This window comes from Marmota flaviventris, chromosome 2 (genome assembly GCF_047511675.1).
Source record: "Marmota flaviventris isolate mMarFla1 chromosome 2, mMarFla1.hap1, whole genome shotgun sequence".
Lineage (NCBI taxonomy): Eukaryota > Metazoa > Chordata > Mammalia > Rodentia > Sciuridae > Marmota > Marmota flaviventris.
In genome coordinates, this window is record NC_092499.1 from 175,493,031 (window position 1) to 175,512,422 (window position 19,392).

General features: G+C 44.7%; 1 protein-coding gene across 2 annotated transcripts in view; it reads right to left on the reverse strand.

The window, feature by feature from the left end:
- Stk35 (serine/threonine kinase 35) overlaps positions 1–13,992 on the reverse strand; it is a 41,548-nt gene extending 27,556 nt beyond the window's left edge. The window contains exons 1-2 of one of the 2 annotated variants that reach the window (XR_003585280.3): positions 13,663–13,980; positions 12,470–13,070 (exon numbers count right to left, since the gene is read on the reverse strand). Coding sequence is in view for 1 of the 2 variants with exons in the window: in XM_027954359.3 (XP_027810160.1) it covers positions 12,470–13,070; positions 13,663–13,968 (907 nt within the window). In the remaining variant the exon portion in view is untranslated. Of the gene's footprint in view, positions 1–12,469; positions 13,071–13,662 lie in introns of both variants that reach the window. The other variant, XM_027954359.3, reaches the window with a different exon arrangement.
- Positions 13,993–19,392: the final 5,400 nt, after the last annotated feature.

Sequence of the window (19,392 nt, forward strand, 5' to 3'; positions counted from 1 at the left end):
AAGTCCCAGTATGATGTAGCCATCCTCCCAATGACGGGAGCTGCACCTCCTCTGCCAGAGGCTGCTTTTCACGCCACCCCAGACAGCCCCAACATTACCAGACATAACCAAGGCACGTGGCCTACCAAGGCACGTGGCCTACCAAGGCCAGAGGTCTGGAGTTCCAGGTTGAACCTTGGTTATTTGACAAAAGCTTTAGGTTTTGACCCTAACATACCTCACTTTCCCTACAATTATATAATTTATTTGTTTATATTACTCATAAAGTAATACAGGTAGTGCCAGTCTAGGGCAGATGGCTTCCTTTTTTTTAAATATCAGTTGTTTCCCCTCTCATAATCCTCTTTCTAGGTCACTGGCAAGCAGGCTGAGGCTCTCTACCTAAAAACACTGCAAAATGAAGCAGTGTTTGGACCTGAAGCCCCAATCCATCTAGACTCTGGAGAAAGAAAGCAAAAGAAGAGTATGGTTTCCTGGTGGTACAGCCAGAAAGGAGAAGATTAAAAAGTCATCAGATTCCTTTTGCAAAGGCCACATCAGAAAACAGTGAAACTTCTGGTGGGGGAATGAAGGGTGGGGAATGATGATTATTTTATATACAAAGTTGGTAACTATGGCAACTGATGGGGAAAAAAGAAAACAAGTCTACCAAACAGACCATAATGTCGGTCTAGGTTACAAGAATCTGGGGAACGAAAAGTGGGGGGGGGGCTCAAAAAAATGCCTGAAGTTAGTGTGTAGGTGGGGCAGATGGGACCCCTGGACTGAGGGCCCTGCTCTAAGGAGTGAGCCAACCTCAAGAGATGCTGAAGGAAGGGCTGCGTGTAGGGAAGGGAAACGTTGGACATTCAGGAGCCGAAATGGCATCCATGACAGAATGGAAAACCTGGGAGCCCAGCTACTTGTCCCAGAGACAGAATTACTCTGAACACGCAAGGGCCTTGGGTTTATTTCAGAAGCTGGAGCCCCACAGCTGCCCACCAGAAGAACGAAAGATGTTAGAATTCCAGCCCTCATTTCAGGCAGACTGCCTGCCTGGGCCTCCTGGCTACTTATGACCAGAGGGAAGCAGGGGACACAGACGGCACCCCTCGCGTGGTGCATTTCTATGGTGAAGCAAGCCAGGGTGACGGCACCCCACACGTGGTGCATTTCTGTGGTGAAGCACGTCTGGGTGCAGACCCCAACTCTACCCACTGGCTCGCTAGGTGGACTTTTAGTTTAAGGGAAAAGTGAGGTAAAGAAAATGGCTAGAGGGGCTGGGGATGTGGCTCAAGCGGTAGCGCGCTTGCCTGGCATGCGCCGGGCGCTGGGTTCGATCCTCAGCACCACATAAGAATAAAGATGTTGTGTCCACCGAAAACTGAAAAATAAATATTAAAAAATTCTCTCTCCTCTCTCTTTAAAAAAAAAAAAAAGAAGAAGAAGAAAGAAAGAAAATGGCTAGAAACCTGGTCTCTGAACCTGAGTGTCAAGTCTTTTTTGGTGGCTCTGTCTTCTCATCGATCAAACTGAGAATTCACCTATAGTGCACAATTGACACGAATAAAGTCACAGATCATATGAAATACATTTTGCAGAGGATAAAGACACTTTGAAGGAATCACTCACTGACCATTACTAACCTCCTCCTTGCCACCCACCCCAACCAGGGCCTTGGAAGTCATGATTTCAATAATCTCAGGGTTGTAAGCCACAAAATAAAGTTCTCACATGTTAGGTAGAAGACCAGAAGTGAATAATTCCAACATATTTCTTGGGGGGTGGGGTGTAAACAACTGAGATCTATGTGCTAACTAGTTCAGGCTGCTTTTATTTGGGATGACCCCTGTACCTAAAAAGACCCCCATCTCTGTCAAATGTATGCCAGAATTGCTAACTACAGCCACCAAACAAGCCTTCAGAACCAAGTCCTTAAGATATAAGTGAATGTGCACCTTAAGGACAGCCCAAAAACCATTCTACACTTGCCTGACTTACCAGGGAATCTCTCTCTCTGGCCAGCCAAGGCCCTAGTTTATTTTAATTTTTATTAAATTAGACCAGATAAAGGAACAACCTGTGGCTCAACTTATATTCAGCCATGAGAAATGCTAGCTCATTTTGCAAACTGAGGTAGGGGGTTAGATTTCTTAGTTCTCCAACCTCCCAGAGGGACCTACAGTCATTTACCAAATGTGCACTGGAAAAGAGAAAATTGTCAAGCTATCGGGGATTACTGAACACTGATTCTGAAATGACACCAATTCCAAAAGACCAAAATGGTGCAGTGGTCCATCAGTCAGAGCAGGGACTGATGGAGGTCAGGTGATCAATGAAATTTTAGTTCAGGATATCTCAGAGCGTCTAGTGGGTCCGCATCCTTACCTGCGGTTATTTTCCCAGATTCAAGATGGACGACAACTGGAATAGGTAACTCTTATAATGCATGGCCAGCCTGGCAACTTAGTGAGACTCTGTCTCTGAAATTTTTAAAAATTTAAGAAAGGGCTGGGGAGGCAGCTCAATGGTAGAGTGCCCCTGGGTTCAATCCTTAGTACTAGGGCAGTGGGGAGGGGGAGGGAGAATTAAGAGTTAAAAATTGAGCTTCTGCTGGGCATGGTGGCTCATGCTGTAATCCCAGCAGCTCAGGAGGCTGAGGCAGGAGGATAAGAAGTTCAAAGCCAGCCTCAGCAACAGTGAGGCACTGACTCTAAATAAAATACAAAATAGGGCTGGGGGTGTGGCTCAGTGGTCAAGTGCCCCTGAGTTCAATCCCTAGTACAAAAAAAAAAAAAAAGTTGAGCTTCCTTTCTAGAGAGGGAGAAAACATTTGAGAATGTTACATTGTAAGTAACAAGAATTTGAGGAAATGAACCTGAGTACTCACTGGGTTTCAGACACTATTTTACAATGTCATTACATGAGCCACCTCATCTCACCGAGTACTGCACATTTTCTAGGTGGGGAAATAAAGGGTGAGAAAGGCTAAGTACCTGCTCAAGAGCACTACCGGGAGTGGCTGGGTAGGATCTGAGCCTCCACAGCCAAGTCCATCTAATAGGTAAGGCTGTCTCCCAGTTTGCAGAGAGCCAAGTCATGTACTTTGATTAAAGAGGCAGGCTCACCTTTGGGATAGTTCCCTCAAGTCTGATGGCAGGTGGCCACAAAATAATTTTATATTTCAAAACATTCTACATCATAGTTCGTAAGAAGATAGAGAAAACACTAAGACAAACCAAAGCAGGTGCAAATAAATTAGTAAAATCTTTCAATAAAATGAGGTCTGCGTGGCCGGGTACAGTGGCATATGCCTATAATCCCAGCAGCTTGGGAGGCTGAGACAGGAGATCACAAGTTTAAAGCCAGCCTCAGCAAAAGCGAGCTGCTAAGCAACTCAGTGACACCCCGTTTCTAAATTAAATACAAAACAGGGGTGGGGACATACCTCAGTGGTCAAGTGCCCCTGAGTTCAATCCCCAGTATCCCCCTGCAAAAAAAAAAAAAAAAAAAAAAAAAAGTGGCCTGTTTACTGAGAAACTTGGGCCAGCAGGCTCCACATGAGGACAGCAGTGTGAGCTTTGGAAAAGCAAGCACCTCCTAAAAAGAGATACAAAACACCCTGGAGTTTATAAGCCAATTCCCAAGGCACCTCCAGAGGCAGGATGTCCAGTTTCTCATCTATTCCATTCAAACATTTCCTGAGCACACATGGCTTATCAGGCCCGAGATGAGAGACAGTTAAGATGCAGTCTCGGCCCCTACAAAGGCTGCTGGCTGGGAGAAGCACGATGTCTACAACTATAAGAACCAGCAAGGCCCAGTTCTGCCTGAGGAGTGGGGACAGAAAGGGAGAGAAAGGCAGGCTGAGAACAACTAAAGAGACTCTTCAGCTGTCTTCCAGGATGAAGTCCAAGGAAGGGACACAGCTAGGGACACAGGAGTCCAGAGAGTCAGAAGAGACGCAGTGTTGGGCAGATGGAGATGCCAAGAAACAGGAAGTGAATCAAAAGTCTCAATCTATTTTAGAAAAATATATTGCTCACTGAGTCTAAGAAGTCATCAATTTTAGATATGCCACTTAAGCCCTTCCAGGCTGTTGACAACATTATGACATACCACGGACTAAGTCAACTTTTCATTTCAAAGATGGTAACAAACGTGAAGAGGAGTCTCTGTCTTAGATACAATGGAACAAGTTCTCTCTGGAGGCATGAGGGCTAGAGATGGAAGATAGGTGAGCAGTCAGGAGGTTCTCCAACCAGAACTGAGGGCAGGCAAGAGAGGAGGAGCGAAGGGCTATGAGAGAGATTTGGAGGTTTAGGATCAACAGAATTTAGTTATTCATCTCATTTGATGGAAAAAAGAGTATTCTGGCCAATCCTCTCTTCCTACTCTACACTCCCATATATTCTGAGTTACACGCCTCTTTATAGGTGAGGAAACTAAGGCTCAAAAAATAAGCAACTTGCCCATCTATGGTCCCATGACTGGTGAGGGGCAGGACCTAGTTTCCACAGCGTAGACCTTCAGGGTACTCTACTATTGTCTCTTAGTGCCCCAGAAGAATCTCATACCTGGACATTCTGATTCCCCTGCTGGCACAAGCTCCTAGGTAGACTCATGCATGCACAGAGGAATCTGATGTCCATCAAGGCCCTAGTGTTGATGGTCCAAATAGCAACATGAAGATTCTCTTTAGGGGACAATTATGATCTTGACCTAAATGTGTTGGAATGATAGCAATTTGGTAGAATGTATCACAAGTATTAAAAATGCTTAATCTATTTGATATAAAAATCCCCTTCTAAAGCCGGGCACACTGATGCACCCCTGCAATCCCAGAAGCTTGGGAGGCTGTGGCAAAAAAAAGGATTGCAAGTTCAAAGCCAGACTTAGCAACATGAGGCAGTCAGCAACTAAGTGAGACCCTTAGTTGCTGTAAAAAAAAAAAAAAAAAAAAAAAATTACAAAATAGGGCTGGGGATGTGGCTCAGTGGTCAAGTGACCCCGAGTTCAATCCCTGGAACCCAGCCCGCCATCATTCTAGCCAGACACACTGTGCACCTCTGAGATTCCAGAGACTCAGTAGACTGAGGCACGTTTGGGGCCAGACTTGGCCACTTAATGAGACCCTATCTCAAAAGTAAGAAAAGGGGCTGGGGATGTAGCTCAGTAATAAAGCACACCATCGGTTCAATCCACAGTAGCAAAAATAAATAAGATTTCATTCTAGGAATTTATTCCAAAAGTACCCCCCCAAATTAAAACACAAAACAAAAAACTCCACCAACAAGAAGACACCCTAAACACCAAGGACACCCGTTACTAGTAATCCATATAGCATAATAAAAGTAATCGAAAACAACTATATCTAAGAATGGTCACAGTTAATTATGGTATTTGCCACTTGGCTGAATGCTTTCAAGGGTCATGTTATATGTCAACAAAAACTTAAAGTCAAAAGAGAAAGTTATATAACACATCATAGGCGAGTTTTAATATGAAGAGGAAAAAGGGGCAGACTATTATATAGTTATGTTTAAGAAAAAGATGTAGTTTGAGTAAGTTATGACAATCCTTGCTTTTGATTAAAATCTTAAAGTGATTCAGTTCAAGATCAGTCCTGACAAGCTGAAGGCAAGGACCCATCACATCTTCCCAAGAACAATGAGTATAGAAACCAATTCTGCTGCCCAATCTCAATGATTTAGGCTGTGCCATGACACTATAAAAACAGCTGGGTACCATGTCAACACCATGGGGTGTGCCAAAATTACTTCCTAAAATTAGTTAAATAGATCTGCTTTCAGTGGTTGCCAGGCAAGAATCAGTGTCCTACAGAGGCCAAGAATGAACCTGCAGGCCTGGTATCAACGGTTTTCCTCTGGCCCCTTCTTTCCAACTATGACCCAAGATCCTAAGACTCTGTTTCACTCTCCATAAACTGGGAAGAACACTGCCTCCGCTGGGCTGTTGTAAGGCTTGTGATATCTGGGGCACCTAGCATAGTGCCTAGACATTAGAGCAGACAACTTCTGGGTGTTAATTATTTTAAGGTCTCTGGACACCAGTGGTAGTCATCCCATATGACCACATTTGTCATACAATGGAATATCAAGACTGAAAAACTGGAGAGAACATCTGTTTACAAATCTAGAGCTCTATCCTTCACTAGGGTCATACTGGACAGGTTACTTGACATTGATGATTCTTGATTTTTCTCATTTGTAACATCAGGTTACAAAAACAATAATTTCTCAGGAGAGGATTAAATGAAAAAAATGAATATAAAAATACTGTGGGGAAGGGCTGGGGATGTGGCTCAAGCGGTAGCGCGCTCGCCTGGCATGCGTGCGGCCCGGGTTTGATCCTCAGCACCACATAAAGATGTTGTGTCCGCCAAAAACTAAAAAATATTAAAAAAATTCTCTTTAAAAAAAAAAAATACTGTGGGGACCTAGCCTTCATCACTTGAACATTACTGGGGGTCTGGTTAAACTGTGTACTCTACCAGCCAAGCAGAGTGGGAATAATCCACAATAGTCTTGGCTCAAGAATTTCTCCATTTGCCACATATCCAAGCCTCGGCTTCTGCAAGGGTCATTTCTGACCTTTACAATTCATCCCTCTTCCCTCACTAGTCCACATCTCCAGCAGCTGGTTCCCTACAACACCTCAGAGGTTTCAGTGAAGTCACATCTGCTGTACCATAACCATCTCCTCCGTTAGTCTGAGCACTCATGGAGGAATGAAACCAAGTCCTAGGGTTCCCCCAATATACTGCGTGCCCATAATAGGTGTTCGATAATGGGTAAAATTAACCAAGTAAAAATCATGAGCTGGAGAGGCTTTAAGAAAAAAACAGGAAAAAAGTAGAAGTGAAGCTGAACAGTGAGACAGGATCTCAAGTCGACTTTCTATTTACCCTCACCCGACCCTTGTCTTCACAGTAATCGGGTGAAGTCTTTTCTTTCATTACTGTGAGGCTGAGGATCAGCAAGGGGGCCTACGAACAGCTACTCCCTCTTACCTATCCATTGTGAAACATGTCAAGAACAACCCACAACCAATCAGTGACAAGAAGAGCCAATGGAAATAAGGATCTTTATACTTGAGTTTGCAGAACTGAAAAGTATATGGTGACAGGTGTTTGATTAGGATCAGATAGACCTCGTTCTGCCACAAACCTCCTGTGAGAAGGTACCCATCATCTCATATCACCCATTTCCTATACCGACTGCCCCCTATATCAGCTCCTGGCAAGCTGACCCTTTAAAGAGTGATGGTCACTTACCTTCTGATTGTCTAGCTCATTGTAATAAATAAAATACCACCACCTGCGTTTCCACTAATTGACTTTAAGTCAAGTATGCAAGGAGCAGGAGCCCATGTGTGGTAACTAAGGCATGCAGAATGTGTAAACTAAAGACAATTAGGTCAGGATCCAGAATTTGAGTCACTCAGGAGGGTTCCTAGTCTGAAGGATACAACCAAAGGCTAACTTCAAGGTGAAATGAGTTCTACTAGGAAGCTGGGCTCTCCTTGAGAGTTGGCACTATAAAAAGCCTTACCCAATGCAACCCCAATTAACCAAAACTCTCAATTAAGTAAGAGTCATTTCTATCTCCTGGGGCTGGTACCTAAAAATTCCCAATGCACATAGAAATCAAGCAGTCAGTAGCAAAAGAGGATCCACGGTTGCCCCAAGACATTCAAGAACAGACCAGAGGCACATAAGAGTCCCTGGCAGCTGAGGCACATGGACAGACCAACAGAAATCAGCAGTGCCCCAAACACTGATGAATAAATAATTAAACAATAACCATTAGCTCCTAAGTATGATTATGCCCATTTTAAAAATGGCATTAAAAAAAATAAAGAAAAAAAGAACAACTCAGAATTTAAGCCATTTGCCCCAGCTGTCAAGCCCATAGCAGTTAAAAAAGCAGACTCAAGTCGGAATGCCTGCGCTGGAATCCTGGCTTGGTTACTTGCCTAGCTGTTTCACAGTGGACCATTTCATTAACCTCAGTTGCTTCACCTATAAAAGATAATCAGAATGCTGACTTTAAAATATGGTTCTAAAGGCTAAATGAAGTTAACAGGTATAAAGCAGAGTACCAGGCATATATCAGCATAAATTTTAGCTCATATTAACAGGGTGAAATCTGGACTAAAACTGGACTCCAAGTTCAGCATTCCATAAATCCCATTAACTTACAATACTACTTTTATCTGTCAGGGTAGCCAAAGATGACCTTCCAGCCCAGTTTACCTGGGGACTCTCTATAAACTGAAGGCCTAAGCAACAGTAGAGAATTCAGAACTGCTTTCCAGGAGCCTGGGCAAGGGGGCGGCCCTGCCCTGCTAAGCCCCCACGTTTCCCCAGACACTCAATAGTGTAAAAGAGCTCGCAGGCACCCCATCCATTTGAAGACCCTGGCCTCCCCCACACTAGTTCTTTGCTCAGCTACTTGTGTTCCCTGCTCCCCGACACCTCAAACTTAACTCCGAGAGAGAACCTGTTTTCCAGGCTGTCATCACTCATGACCCTGCATCATTCTGTCCATCTGGGCATGGGAGTGCTTCGTGGGGCAAGTTCTGTACACAGTCTCTTCTAGTATCACAGCCCAGACCACAGCAGCCATTCTGTTGGTAAGCAAGCAAGGCTACTTCCCAGCGGCCTAAGTTCCTACATCAAGCTACCTAAAGGAAACTTGAGTCATACACATGAAACAACTGGTGAAGCAGAAATAGATCTTTTAAAGTTGGGGATAAGCTCTTTTAAACTTCTAGTTTTATCAGTCTTGAGAGTTGGTCCTGATTTTACTTTATGTCTGGGAGGGAGCTGTTTGTCAGAAGGATTTAGAAGGACAGTTTCAGAGTTTGTGACAGACAGCCAGGCTTGCCTGCTGTCTTCTAAGTGGTAGTGATCTTGAACTTTGTTTTAGGTCCAATCAGGACAGGGTCATGTAGCAATAGAAAGCAGGGGAATAAAAGCAAATTGTGATGCCTTAACTCCTCTTTTATGTGAAAAGTACTTCAAAGCTAAACAAAGACACAGATACCAACTCATCACCCAAGTAATTTATAGGACTGTTTTAAAAAGTTTTAAAAAGTCCCCCTTTAAAAGGCTGGTTTCAGTGCTGCCACTAACTCATTTTTGGCAAGCCCCGTTCCTTTCTGAGCTTCAGTTTCCTTCCTTGTGAAACTCAGGCCAGATCAGACATAAGACTTCTGACTCTATAGCTTCTGTTTTTACATAGTGCTTCTGGGTAGAACTTGGTTTGTCCTTACTCAGAAAGGAAAGATGTGAGCACAGAGTTTACCAAAGCAGGATAGGGAGAAGACCAAGAACACTGTAAAAAAATTTCCTTCTTTCTTAGTTTTGGGTTATTTATACTTCAAGTAATTTCTTGAGACTATAGACATGCCTTTGGTACATTCACTTGGCAGCTCAAGGGGGAAAAATAACCAATCTATTGGCCCAACAGTAAATTAGACTGCACTTGGTCTCTGCCTATCCTTAGCCCTTGAGTCCCTTTTCTCGAGCCCACCTTCTCCTCTAACTCCTAATTATCTCTAAATTCTATAATGATCTCTACAAAGCTAATGAGCTAACCTGCCATTTCGTCCAGTGATCTTGCTCACCATGCAAGTCTTCTACAGTCCTCCGACTTTACAATAAGTTAGCAAGATTATTTTGGGGGTGATGTAGTGGTTGTACTATCCCTTCAAATACCACTGTAGGGGCCCAGTAAAAAAAATATGGGCACCAGCTTCCACTGAGACTTCAAGGCAGATTATCATACTTTGGTCTAATTTCAAAATCATTCTAGGGCTGGGGATGTGGCTCAAGCGGTAGCGCGCTCGCCTGGCATGCGTGCGGCCCGGGTTCGATCCTCAGCACCACATACAAAAACAAAGATGTTGTGTCCGCCGAAAACTGAAAAATAAATATTAAAAAATTCTCTTTGAAAAAAAAAAAAAAATCATTCTAAATTGCAGGAGATGGAGCAGAGGGTGGCTGTGAAGGACTTTTCTGTTTAACAGAGTAGAAATTAGGTTATCTCTAGGATTCCCTCCAGTTCTGACATTACTAGACAGGATCGGCAGGCTGTAAACCCTGGACTCTGTATCAGATCATGACCACTAAATCTTGGAAGCTTGAGTCAGGAAAATTAACCTGGAGATATTTGGATCTTTGTTCTCCACTTTTAATATCACCCGTTTACTTGCAAAATTAACAGACAATAAAGATTGTTAGGGGCTGGGATTGTGGCTCAGAGGTAGAGCGATCCGCCTAGCACAGGCGGGACCCGGGTTCGATCCTCAGCACCACATAAAAATAAAGGCATTGTGTAGTGTCCATCTACACCTAAAAAATAAATATATAAAAACATTGTCATTTTCACAAGCTGAGCAAATACATTTTCTTCACTGAGCCCAGAACACTGTAGAGAATCAAATATTTTGAAGACTCTAAATAAGTAAAAGGGAATATATCAAGTATGTGACCTAAAGCAAAATATTTCATTTCTCTAGTTTGAATTTCTCCTTATCTGGAGCACTTATTGCTATTCCCAGTTTACACAGCAATTCTATGACCTTAGGGATAAAGGCATGCTCCTCACGGGTTTTAGATAACTTGTCCCATGTCCTGTGCACTAGTTCAGTACTGAATATTAAGTCCAACCCCAAAGCCCATGGTATTAACTACTATTCTCTGCTGCTTCTGATCACTGTGGAATTCTTAAAAACTCTAGCTGTAAGGTAAATTTCAAAGTATTTATATTTTGGGAGAGTAAGCAAGGACTGTAAATTGAGGTTAAAGTTTTAAAATTGGCATCAGTGAAATAAAGGTAAGGGAGTGTTTGGCAACGCAAAATTCCCACATCTCACAACAGTCCTGAAGTATGAAATCCAGAACATTCATTAACCATGGTGAAAACACCTGAGAAAGGATGACTTAAAAATAAGTGACTGGGCTGGGGATAGAGCTCAGCTGGTAGACTGCTTGCCTCATGTGCACAAGGCCCTGGGTTCAATCCCTAGCAACACACACACACACACACACACACACACACACACACACGATGAGCTCCTGGATCACAGGCAAAGAAGAAATGTCCCGAGAGTCTTTTCAAAACAAAAGCATTCACTCTGGGGAAAAGGTGGGCTTTTCAGGGGCAGGGACTGACATAAAGAAATAAGTCTATTTTGGAAAAGGGCCCCGGGTGATATGGTTTGACATCCAATCCATTGTCAAAACAACTAACTTGAAAACAGGACAAGGAATTCTCTTGGCATAGGCTAATGGGATTCTATAGTAAAATTGGGCAAAAGCTCCAAAGGAAAAAAAGAAAAAGACTTTAGGAAACCAGCCTACCCCACCACAAATCCTACTTACTCTTAAAAGTTTGTTCTTAGGTAGAAAAGTAGTGTTACTCATTTTGAAAGGACTCAAGACCTTGAAAGACACGCTGGGTCCACATAAGTATGAGAGGTACATAAGAACAAGGAGTTATAGTCCACCTTAATCAAATTAAGTTCACCTCTAAGCCTTAATTTCTCTATTTATAGAAATGGGACAGAATTTACTTTAAACATTATTACCTAAAATCACTCAGTGCTCAGACCATCCCTGAGACAGATTAATCTTCCCCTTGATTCTTCAGTCTCAGTGAGTCTCTTCACACTTTTCTAGCCCACTGTTCCTTTTCCTCTATGAACAGATCCTGGTTACTTGTTCCCGGAGGGCTACAAGCTCCTTGGTCCCACAGAGCCTAATTTTCTTTATAAGTAAAATTACTTCCCAGTCAGATTCTGAGGTTAGGAAAAAGATTAAGAATGCAAAAAGGCGGGAAAGATGCCGGTGGCTTGTATCTGACAGTTCTAGGTCCCCCTATAGGAGTTAAAGTCTTCTGGGGCATGCAGACTAATAAGACACAAAATCAAGCCGGTTTCCTGACTACTCTGGGATGAAGGGCTGGCGGGGGTCTCTGAGGAAAACGCAGACTAGGAATGCAAGAGTTTGGGAGACAGAGCTGGAGGATGTCAAGAAACCAGGAACTAGAGAGAGGGTGGATAAAAGAGTCTTTTTTGCTTTAGAAGGAAAAAAAAACCCTAGAGGGTGAGGGCGCTCCCTACACAGTTCTGCCAACAACTCAGAACAAGACCCCTACCCCTCCCCATCAGCTCTTATAGGTAGAAGACATTTAAAAAATAAAACGGGCACACTAAGTACCAAGATAATGGTCAGCGTTTAAATGAGCTTTTATTATGAAAATGCCAACTACCATAAGGGGCCCGAGGCTGATCTAGAGTACGGATAAGAGGGCCTCCCAATGCCTGGGCCTGGGAAAGGAGGGTGTGTCTGAGCCCAGGGTGACAGGACCAGGGCCTCGGGGGCCTGGGGACAGTGCGGCCGGGCGCTCCGGAGGGAGGGCAGGCGACCCGGCCCTGCGTGGGCCCGGGGTGTCCCTACCTTTGAGCGAGGTCTCCACCAGGCGCAGGTAGAGCTGCGAGCTCTTGTTGCCGTGACTCATGCGCTGGGCTAGCCCGTTGCGCTGCAGGACGCACTCCTCAAACTGCACGACATTCTGGTGGCGCCGCTTGAGGCTGGTCAGGGCCCAGAATTCGGCCAGCGCCAGCTCCACGTTCTCGGGGGCATCGCAGCGGATCTTCTTGACCGCCACCCGGGCCCCGCTGCGCCCGGCCACTGCCTCGTAAACCACGCCGTAGCTGCCGCGCCCGATCTCCGCCAGCAGGCTGTAGCGCGGCCGCGCAGACCCGCCGCCGCCCTCGGGCCGCCGCCTCGCCAGGTAGGCCTCGCCCGGGACCTCGGCCGCCACCGGATCCATGGCCTGGGCCGCCGCCGCCGGCCTCAGCTTCGCGCTGGGCGCCCGCGGCACTGGGCTTCGCCTTTTCCGCTCCAGGCTTTGTGTACCTCTGCGGGCGCCGTCCTCCTCCCCCGTTTCCATGGCTGCAGGCGGCGGGGGGAGCAGCAACGGTGCTGCCCGGGACCCCCCTGCCTCATCCCTCCGTCCGGCCCCGGGACGCGGAGGAGCGGGACCTTGGATTGTGACCTGTGGGCGAAAGAATCAGTTAAACGATTAGGACGAGGCGGGGAGGCAAGGAGCGCAGGCCGCGGAGCGTCCCACCTCCTCCTCCACCGGCCGCCGCGGCCCCTTTAAGACAGAAGCCACCGCCGGGGATTGAACGGGGGAGGGGAGGGGAAAGCGGGAAAGACGGAACCACCAAGCAGTGGCTCAGAGGGTGAACCGGAAAGAAAAGCAAAAACTTTCCGCTTTCTCCGTTAAGTTATCGGGTAGGAATAGGAAAAAGAAGAACCAGCAGCCTCCACGATGTATGAAAAGCGCCTTCAAGGAGGGATTCTGACTGTTCAAATATTCTTCCCTGATTGGTCTCCTTTGAGATCCCCCTCCCCGCTTCCTGCCTTGTGCGCTCCCGGGTGTAAACAGTCCATTGAATTAAGACCTAGCAGAGCCCAAAGGATCGACCCAAGTCCCCCAGGGCACCGGGTAAAGGAAACGGACTAAAAGTTCGGCCTCTCGGAGTGCGACAAACCGAAGACCCCGTTTCCCGCCCCAGTCACCAAGGCAGCGGGCGGTAGCTCCAGAGCTGGCTCTAGCCTTTACTCCCCGGGCCCGACCTTACCTGGCCGGCACCGTTCCACTTCCGGGCGGCCCGCTTTCCCCCTGGAGCCCTTGCCTGGGGATGGTCCGTTCCGGGCCGGAGCTGCCTCCGGGACCTAGTTTCGCGGGAGGCGGTGGCCCGAGTGAGGCGTACGACAGATCTCACTGATGCGCCGGTGGTGGCAGGGGCGCTCGCGGGGGAGGCCCAGGCTTCCAGGTTCTCGTGCCTCTCCACGTGTTCGCGCCAGCTGAGCCCTTTACATAACCTCTTTATATAAGCTGCACCTCCTGCTGCCGCTCGGGTCAGTGGAGATTCCTGGTGGCCCATCCCCCGGGAGGCCAGCCGAGTTCTGCGCTGCCCAGGTCTTGGCAAGGTCGACGCAGCCGTCGCCACCCAGCGCACCCGGGGACGCTAAGCCCGGGCCCAATCACGGGCGAGAACACCCGACCTACAAAAAATACGCGCCAAATTCCGGCGATTCGCGGCGGCCTCCGGGACTACGCAGCCGCCTGCGCACCGCAACCGCCTCTCCTCTCCTCTCGAGAACTGCGTGAGGACTAACCGCCCGCGGTTGGTGCCTAATAAATACTGATTGGATGATTGGATTCGTTAGTTTGATTGATTCCCACCTCGGGCCTGGGAACCAACTGGGTTGGAATGCTCACTGTCACTCCTACTTACCAGCCCAGCGATCTCCAGCAAATCATTGCCCCACCCTGAACTTCAGTTTCCTCCTCAGCAAAATAAAATGGGCCTGCCTTCCCACCAAATGAAATGTGGTGGTTAATTGGGTGTGGGCCAACAGTGCTGGATGGCAGCTCCATTTAGGCACAGGTTTTTAAATATTTTGATCACTGCTTTGTACCCCATTATCTAGTAGGTGCCCCGTATTTGTTAGTTGAAACCTTCAGATATTTACCGAATGTGCTATGTACCATTTTAAATCTCGGAGAAAAGGTCAGAGACAGTCTCTGCCTTAATGGAAGTTCTTCACCACTGGAGGAGACAAACCACTTGGGTTATTTGGGGCAAGTTAATCAACCTCCTGTCTTTGCTTTTCATCTATAAGAGTTGGACGATTCAAAGTGCTTATCCCCTTAAAGCACCTAGAACAGGATAGGTCTTGCGCACAATAAAAATTAAGTATTAAACGCACAATGTAATATTGGCCAGTAATAAGCGTGACAGAGCTGTGGACAAGCCACTTCTGATAGTGTGTTCACTGAAAGGCTCTTTTATTTTTTGATAAAATTTCAAATATATTCATAAATTGTAAGACTAGTAAAGAACTCTCATATACTTTTCAACCAGAAGAATGTTGTTATAGTCTGCCATATTTGCATCCTGTATATAATACATCCTTTTTCTTTAAAACCAAGAGTTTCTGACATTATATTCCTTTATCCCTCTATAGTTTTTCTGTATTTCCTAAGAGCAAAGGCATTATCATACAATCTCAGTACAAAGATCAAAATCAGGAATTTTAACCAGAACCTTCTTTTATTTAATACACCGGCTCATATTTTAAGTTTTGCTAATTGTGGCAAGAATGCCCTTTATAGCTATTTCCTGGGATCACTTGAATTCCATTGTCAGGACTCTTTTACTTTGCTTTAATCCTGGCAAGGCAGTTAGCTACTCAGCCTTCCTTTGTCTTTCATGACCTTGACATTTTTGGAAAGTACTGGCGGGCTGTTTTGTAGAGTGTCACTAAATTGGATTTGTCTGATATTTTCTCACAAGTAGATTCAGAATATGCACTTTTCAACAGGAATTTTACTGAAAGAAGGTTATGTCCTCAGTGCCTCACATCAAGAAGCACATGACATTGGCTTGTCCCAATATTGGTGATATTAGCCTAGATCATTGGTTAAAGTTATGTCTGCCGAGATTCTCCACCATAAGTTTGCATTTTCTCTTTGTAACATTAAGTATTTTAGAGGAATATATTTTGAGACTAAATATTCTGTTCTTCACTAGATTCTCATCTACTGGTTTTAGCATTAATTGATGATTCTCATTTGGACAAATACATATTATATACATAACATATATGTATATATGTATGTGCATGTACATATATATATAAGAGAAGGTGCAAATGTGGCAAAATATAACAAATTTTATTATTTGGTTGAAAGTATGTGAGAGTTTTTTGCTATTCTTAAATTTTATGTGGACATTTGAAATTGTATCCAAAAAATAAATAAAGCTTGAAACAGTTCTTGTTAAAATGGTTGTGAAATGGTAATCAGGAGACCTTATATAAGCTTTTTAGGGCTTGCCATAACAAAATACCATAGACTGTGTGGCTTAAATGACATTTATGTACTCATGGGCAGATCTGGTTTCTCCTGAGCCTTCCTCCTTGCCTTACAAATGGCTGAATTCTTGCTGTGTCCCCATGTGGTCTTTCTGAGGAAAGAAGCCTCACCCTGATGTTTTTACCAACAGCTTCATTCTAATGTAATCACTTCTTGAAAGACCTAATTTTCAAATATGACCACTTCATAGGTACTAGGGGTTGCAATTTCAACATATAAATTTTATTGGGGGGGGACACAATTCAGTTTATAACCATCCCTTTGGAATGACATTTGAGTTGATACCTAAATTTCAAGAGGCCAGCCATGCTAAAACTAGTGAAAGTTTCTTCCAGGAATCGGGAACAGCAAGTGTAAAAGCCCTGAGATAGGAACAAGTTTGATGGTAAATTTCAGCCAACTAGTGAGAGTGTAAGATGGTAAACCAGTTGGGAAAAAAAACAACAGTTTGGCAGTTTCTTACAACATGCAATGTGTATTTTTTTTTAAATATTTATTTATTTTAGTTCTCGGCGGACACAACATCTTTGTTTGTATGTGGTGCTGAGGATCGAACCTGGGCTGCACGCATGCCAGGCGAGCGTGCTACCGCTTGAGCCACATCCCCAGCCCAATGCAATGTGTATTTACCCTATAGTCCAGCAATTCCATGTCTTGATATTTACCCCAGATAAATGAAAAATTAACATTCACAAATAGATGTGGTTAAGAATATTCATAGCAGCTTTCCGCATAAGAGCATAAGAATCCCAAACTGGAAGGCACTCCCCTCCCATGTTCATCAGTAAATGAATGCACAAATTGTGGTTATATTCATACAATAAAGGAAAAAAAAGTAATGAAACATTGATACTCAACAAAAAGAGCAAAAGAGTACCTAATGGATGATTCTATATATAATCTTTTTTGTTTGTTTGGCACTGAGGATTGAACCCAGGGGTTCTTTACCACTGAGCTATCCCCCAGCCCTTTTTGAGGGGGAGTGTGAGGGGGTGCCAGGGATTGAATTCAGGGGCACTCGGGCCACTGAGCCACATCCCCAGCCCTATTTTGTATTTTATTTAGAGACAGGGTCTCTCTGAATTGCTTAGTGCCTCGCCTTTGCTGAGGCTGGCTTTGAACTTGTGATCCTTCTGGTCTCAACCTCTGAAGCCTGTGGCGTTACATGCATGTGCCACTGTGCCCAGCTCCCAGACATTTTTTTTTTAATTTTTATTAGTTATTGACAGACCTCTATTTATTTAATTACTTATATGTGGTGCTGAGAATCGAACCCAGTGCCTCACACATGCTGGGCAAGTGCTCCTCCACTGAGCCACAACTCCAGCCCCTCCCAGACATTTTATGTTTTATTTTGAGGCAGGATCTCTTAAACTGCTAAGGCTGTCTGCAAACTTGTGATCCTCCTGCCTCAGCCTCCCAAATTGCTGGGATTACAGGTGCATGCAACCGGCCCAGCCCTAGAAGCAATTCTTGAAAATGCAAATTAATTTATAGTGACAGAAAGCAGTTTAGTAGAGGGGTGGGGTGGGGAGGGAGGGGAAAAGATAGAAAACAAAAGCGCCTGAAGCGCTATTGGGCTGTTGGGCAGTGGACAGGTTTTGTTATCTTAATTGTTGACAGTCTCCAGGGTGTGTTAAAACGCTCCAAATTGTACCCTTAAGTTTAGCTTATGTACTTCGATTTTGCAACTTCACATCAATAAAGTTATTTTTAAAATGAAAGGAAAAGATAACATATTCTATGTTTCTATTGATATAAAGTCGTGACAATGGCCTTCGGTGGCAGAAATCATATCAGTGGTTGTCTTTCAGGCAGATATTGATGACTAAGGGGCACAAAGTGACTTTCTGGGTAATGGAATTTGATTGAAGTTGTACCACAATAAAGTTTGTTTAAAAGGTGAAAAAGCAAAACAAAACTTCGGCTGTGAACACTTGTGTCTTACCTTGTTTTATTTTCATACTGGGGATTGCCCCCAGGGGTGCTTGACCACTGAGCTAGATCCCCATCCCTTTTTATTTTGAGACAAGATCTCACTAAGTTCAGTTTCTCAGGGCTTGCTAAATTGCTGAGGCTGGCCTTGAATTTGTGATTCTCCTGCCTCAGCCTCCTGAGTCACTGGGATTACAGGCATGCAACACCATGATCAGCTACTTAGAGGTTCCTAAGGGCACAGGCTGCATTGTGAAGCCTTACCCTGTACCTGCCACCCCTCATTCCACAGGTTGAACCAGACCCAGGATCTTTCTTTCTGGTTACTTTTTCTACCGGAATTTTGACAGATTGTATATAAAGTTCCAGGAGAGTTATTTTCTTATTTTACGTTTGCTTGAATTACAGATGTAACCTATATTCACCATTATGATTAATAACCAACACCTGTGAAAATTTTCTATCCACCACAAGGATTAACAAAGAATTCTCATGACAATTCTGAGAAGTACTTACATTTTAAAGATGAAGAAACTGAGGGTAAAAGTTACTCAGCTGGGGCTGGGGTTGTGGCTCAGTGGTAGAGTACTTGCCTAGCATGTGTGAGGCCCTGGGTTCAATCCTCAGCACCACATAAAGATAAATAAATAAAGGTATTGTGTCCAACTACAACTGGAAAATATTTTTAAAAAGGTTACTCAGCTGGGGTGGGGCCTGGGCCTGCAGGCTTTTCCTTCCCCACCCCCACAGCCCCTCCCTGAGGGAAGCAGACTGACCATTCATAACAATCTCTCTTTTACATTTTTCTCTGTCCATAAAAATGGTGTCAAGTTCTTGACTAGAGCTGGTATTTAGTGACTGAAGAAATACAAGAAAAAAAGGAAGAGAAACAGTAAGGTTTTAGGCCCTTCTGGTGGGCCTGGGATGCAGAAGGGAAGCCCCCCATGTGCTGGGGGCCTGTTTGCTGTATACAGGGGCCCTTGTGAACGCCAGGCTGTTAGCTGTGCTCTTTATACCAAAGGAATCACTGAAATCGAATTAGACAGTGGCTATACCGAATTTAAGAGAAGTCATTCGTTCAACTAACTTTATTTTTAACCCTTCCTATGTGCTAGGCAATTGTAGAGTTGATATAAGGGGAAGAACAAGACCAAACTCAGTGATTGTGTTTGAGTTGACAAAGAAAATAAAGTACTGGAATTATGTAATCCCACATAATATTTGTCTATGAAGGACAATAAAGTTGGCAAAGGGATGACCAGGAAAGGGGAGGGTGCAATTTTAGAATGGATGGTTTGGAGGCTGGATGTGGCGGCCCATGCCTGTAATCCCAGTAACTCAGGAGGCTGAGGCAGAAGGATCACAAGTTTGAGGCCAGCCTTCACAACTGAGTGAGGCCCTGCCTCAAAATAAAACAAGGGGCTGGGTAATTCAATTCCCTGTGCCAAAAGAAAAAAGAAAGGAAAAGAAAAAAAAAAAGGATTGGGAAAAA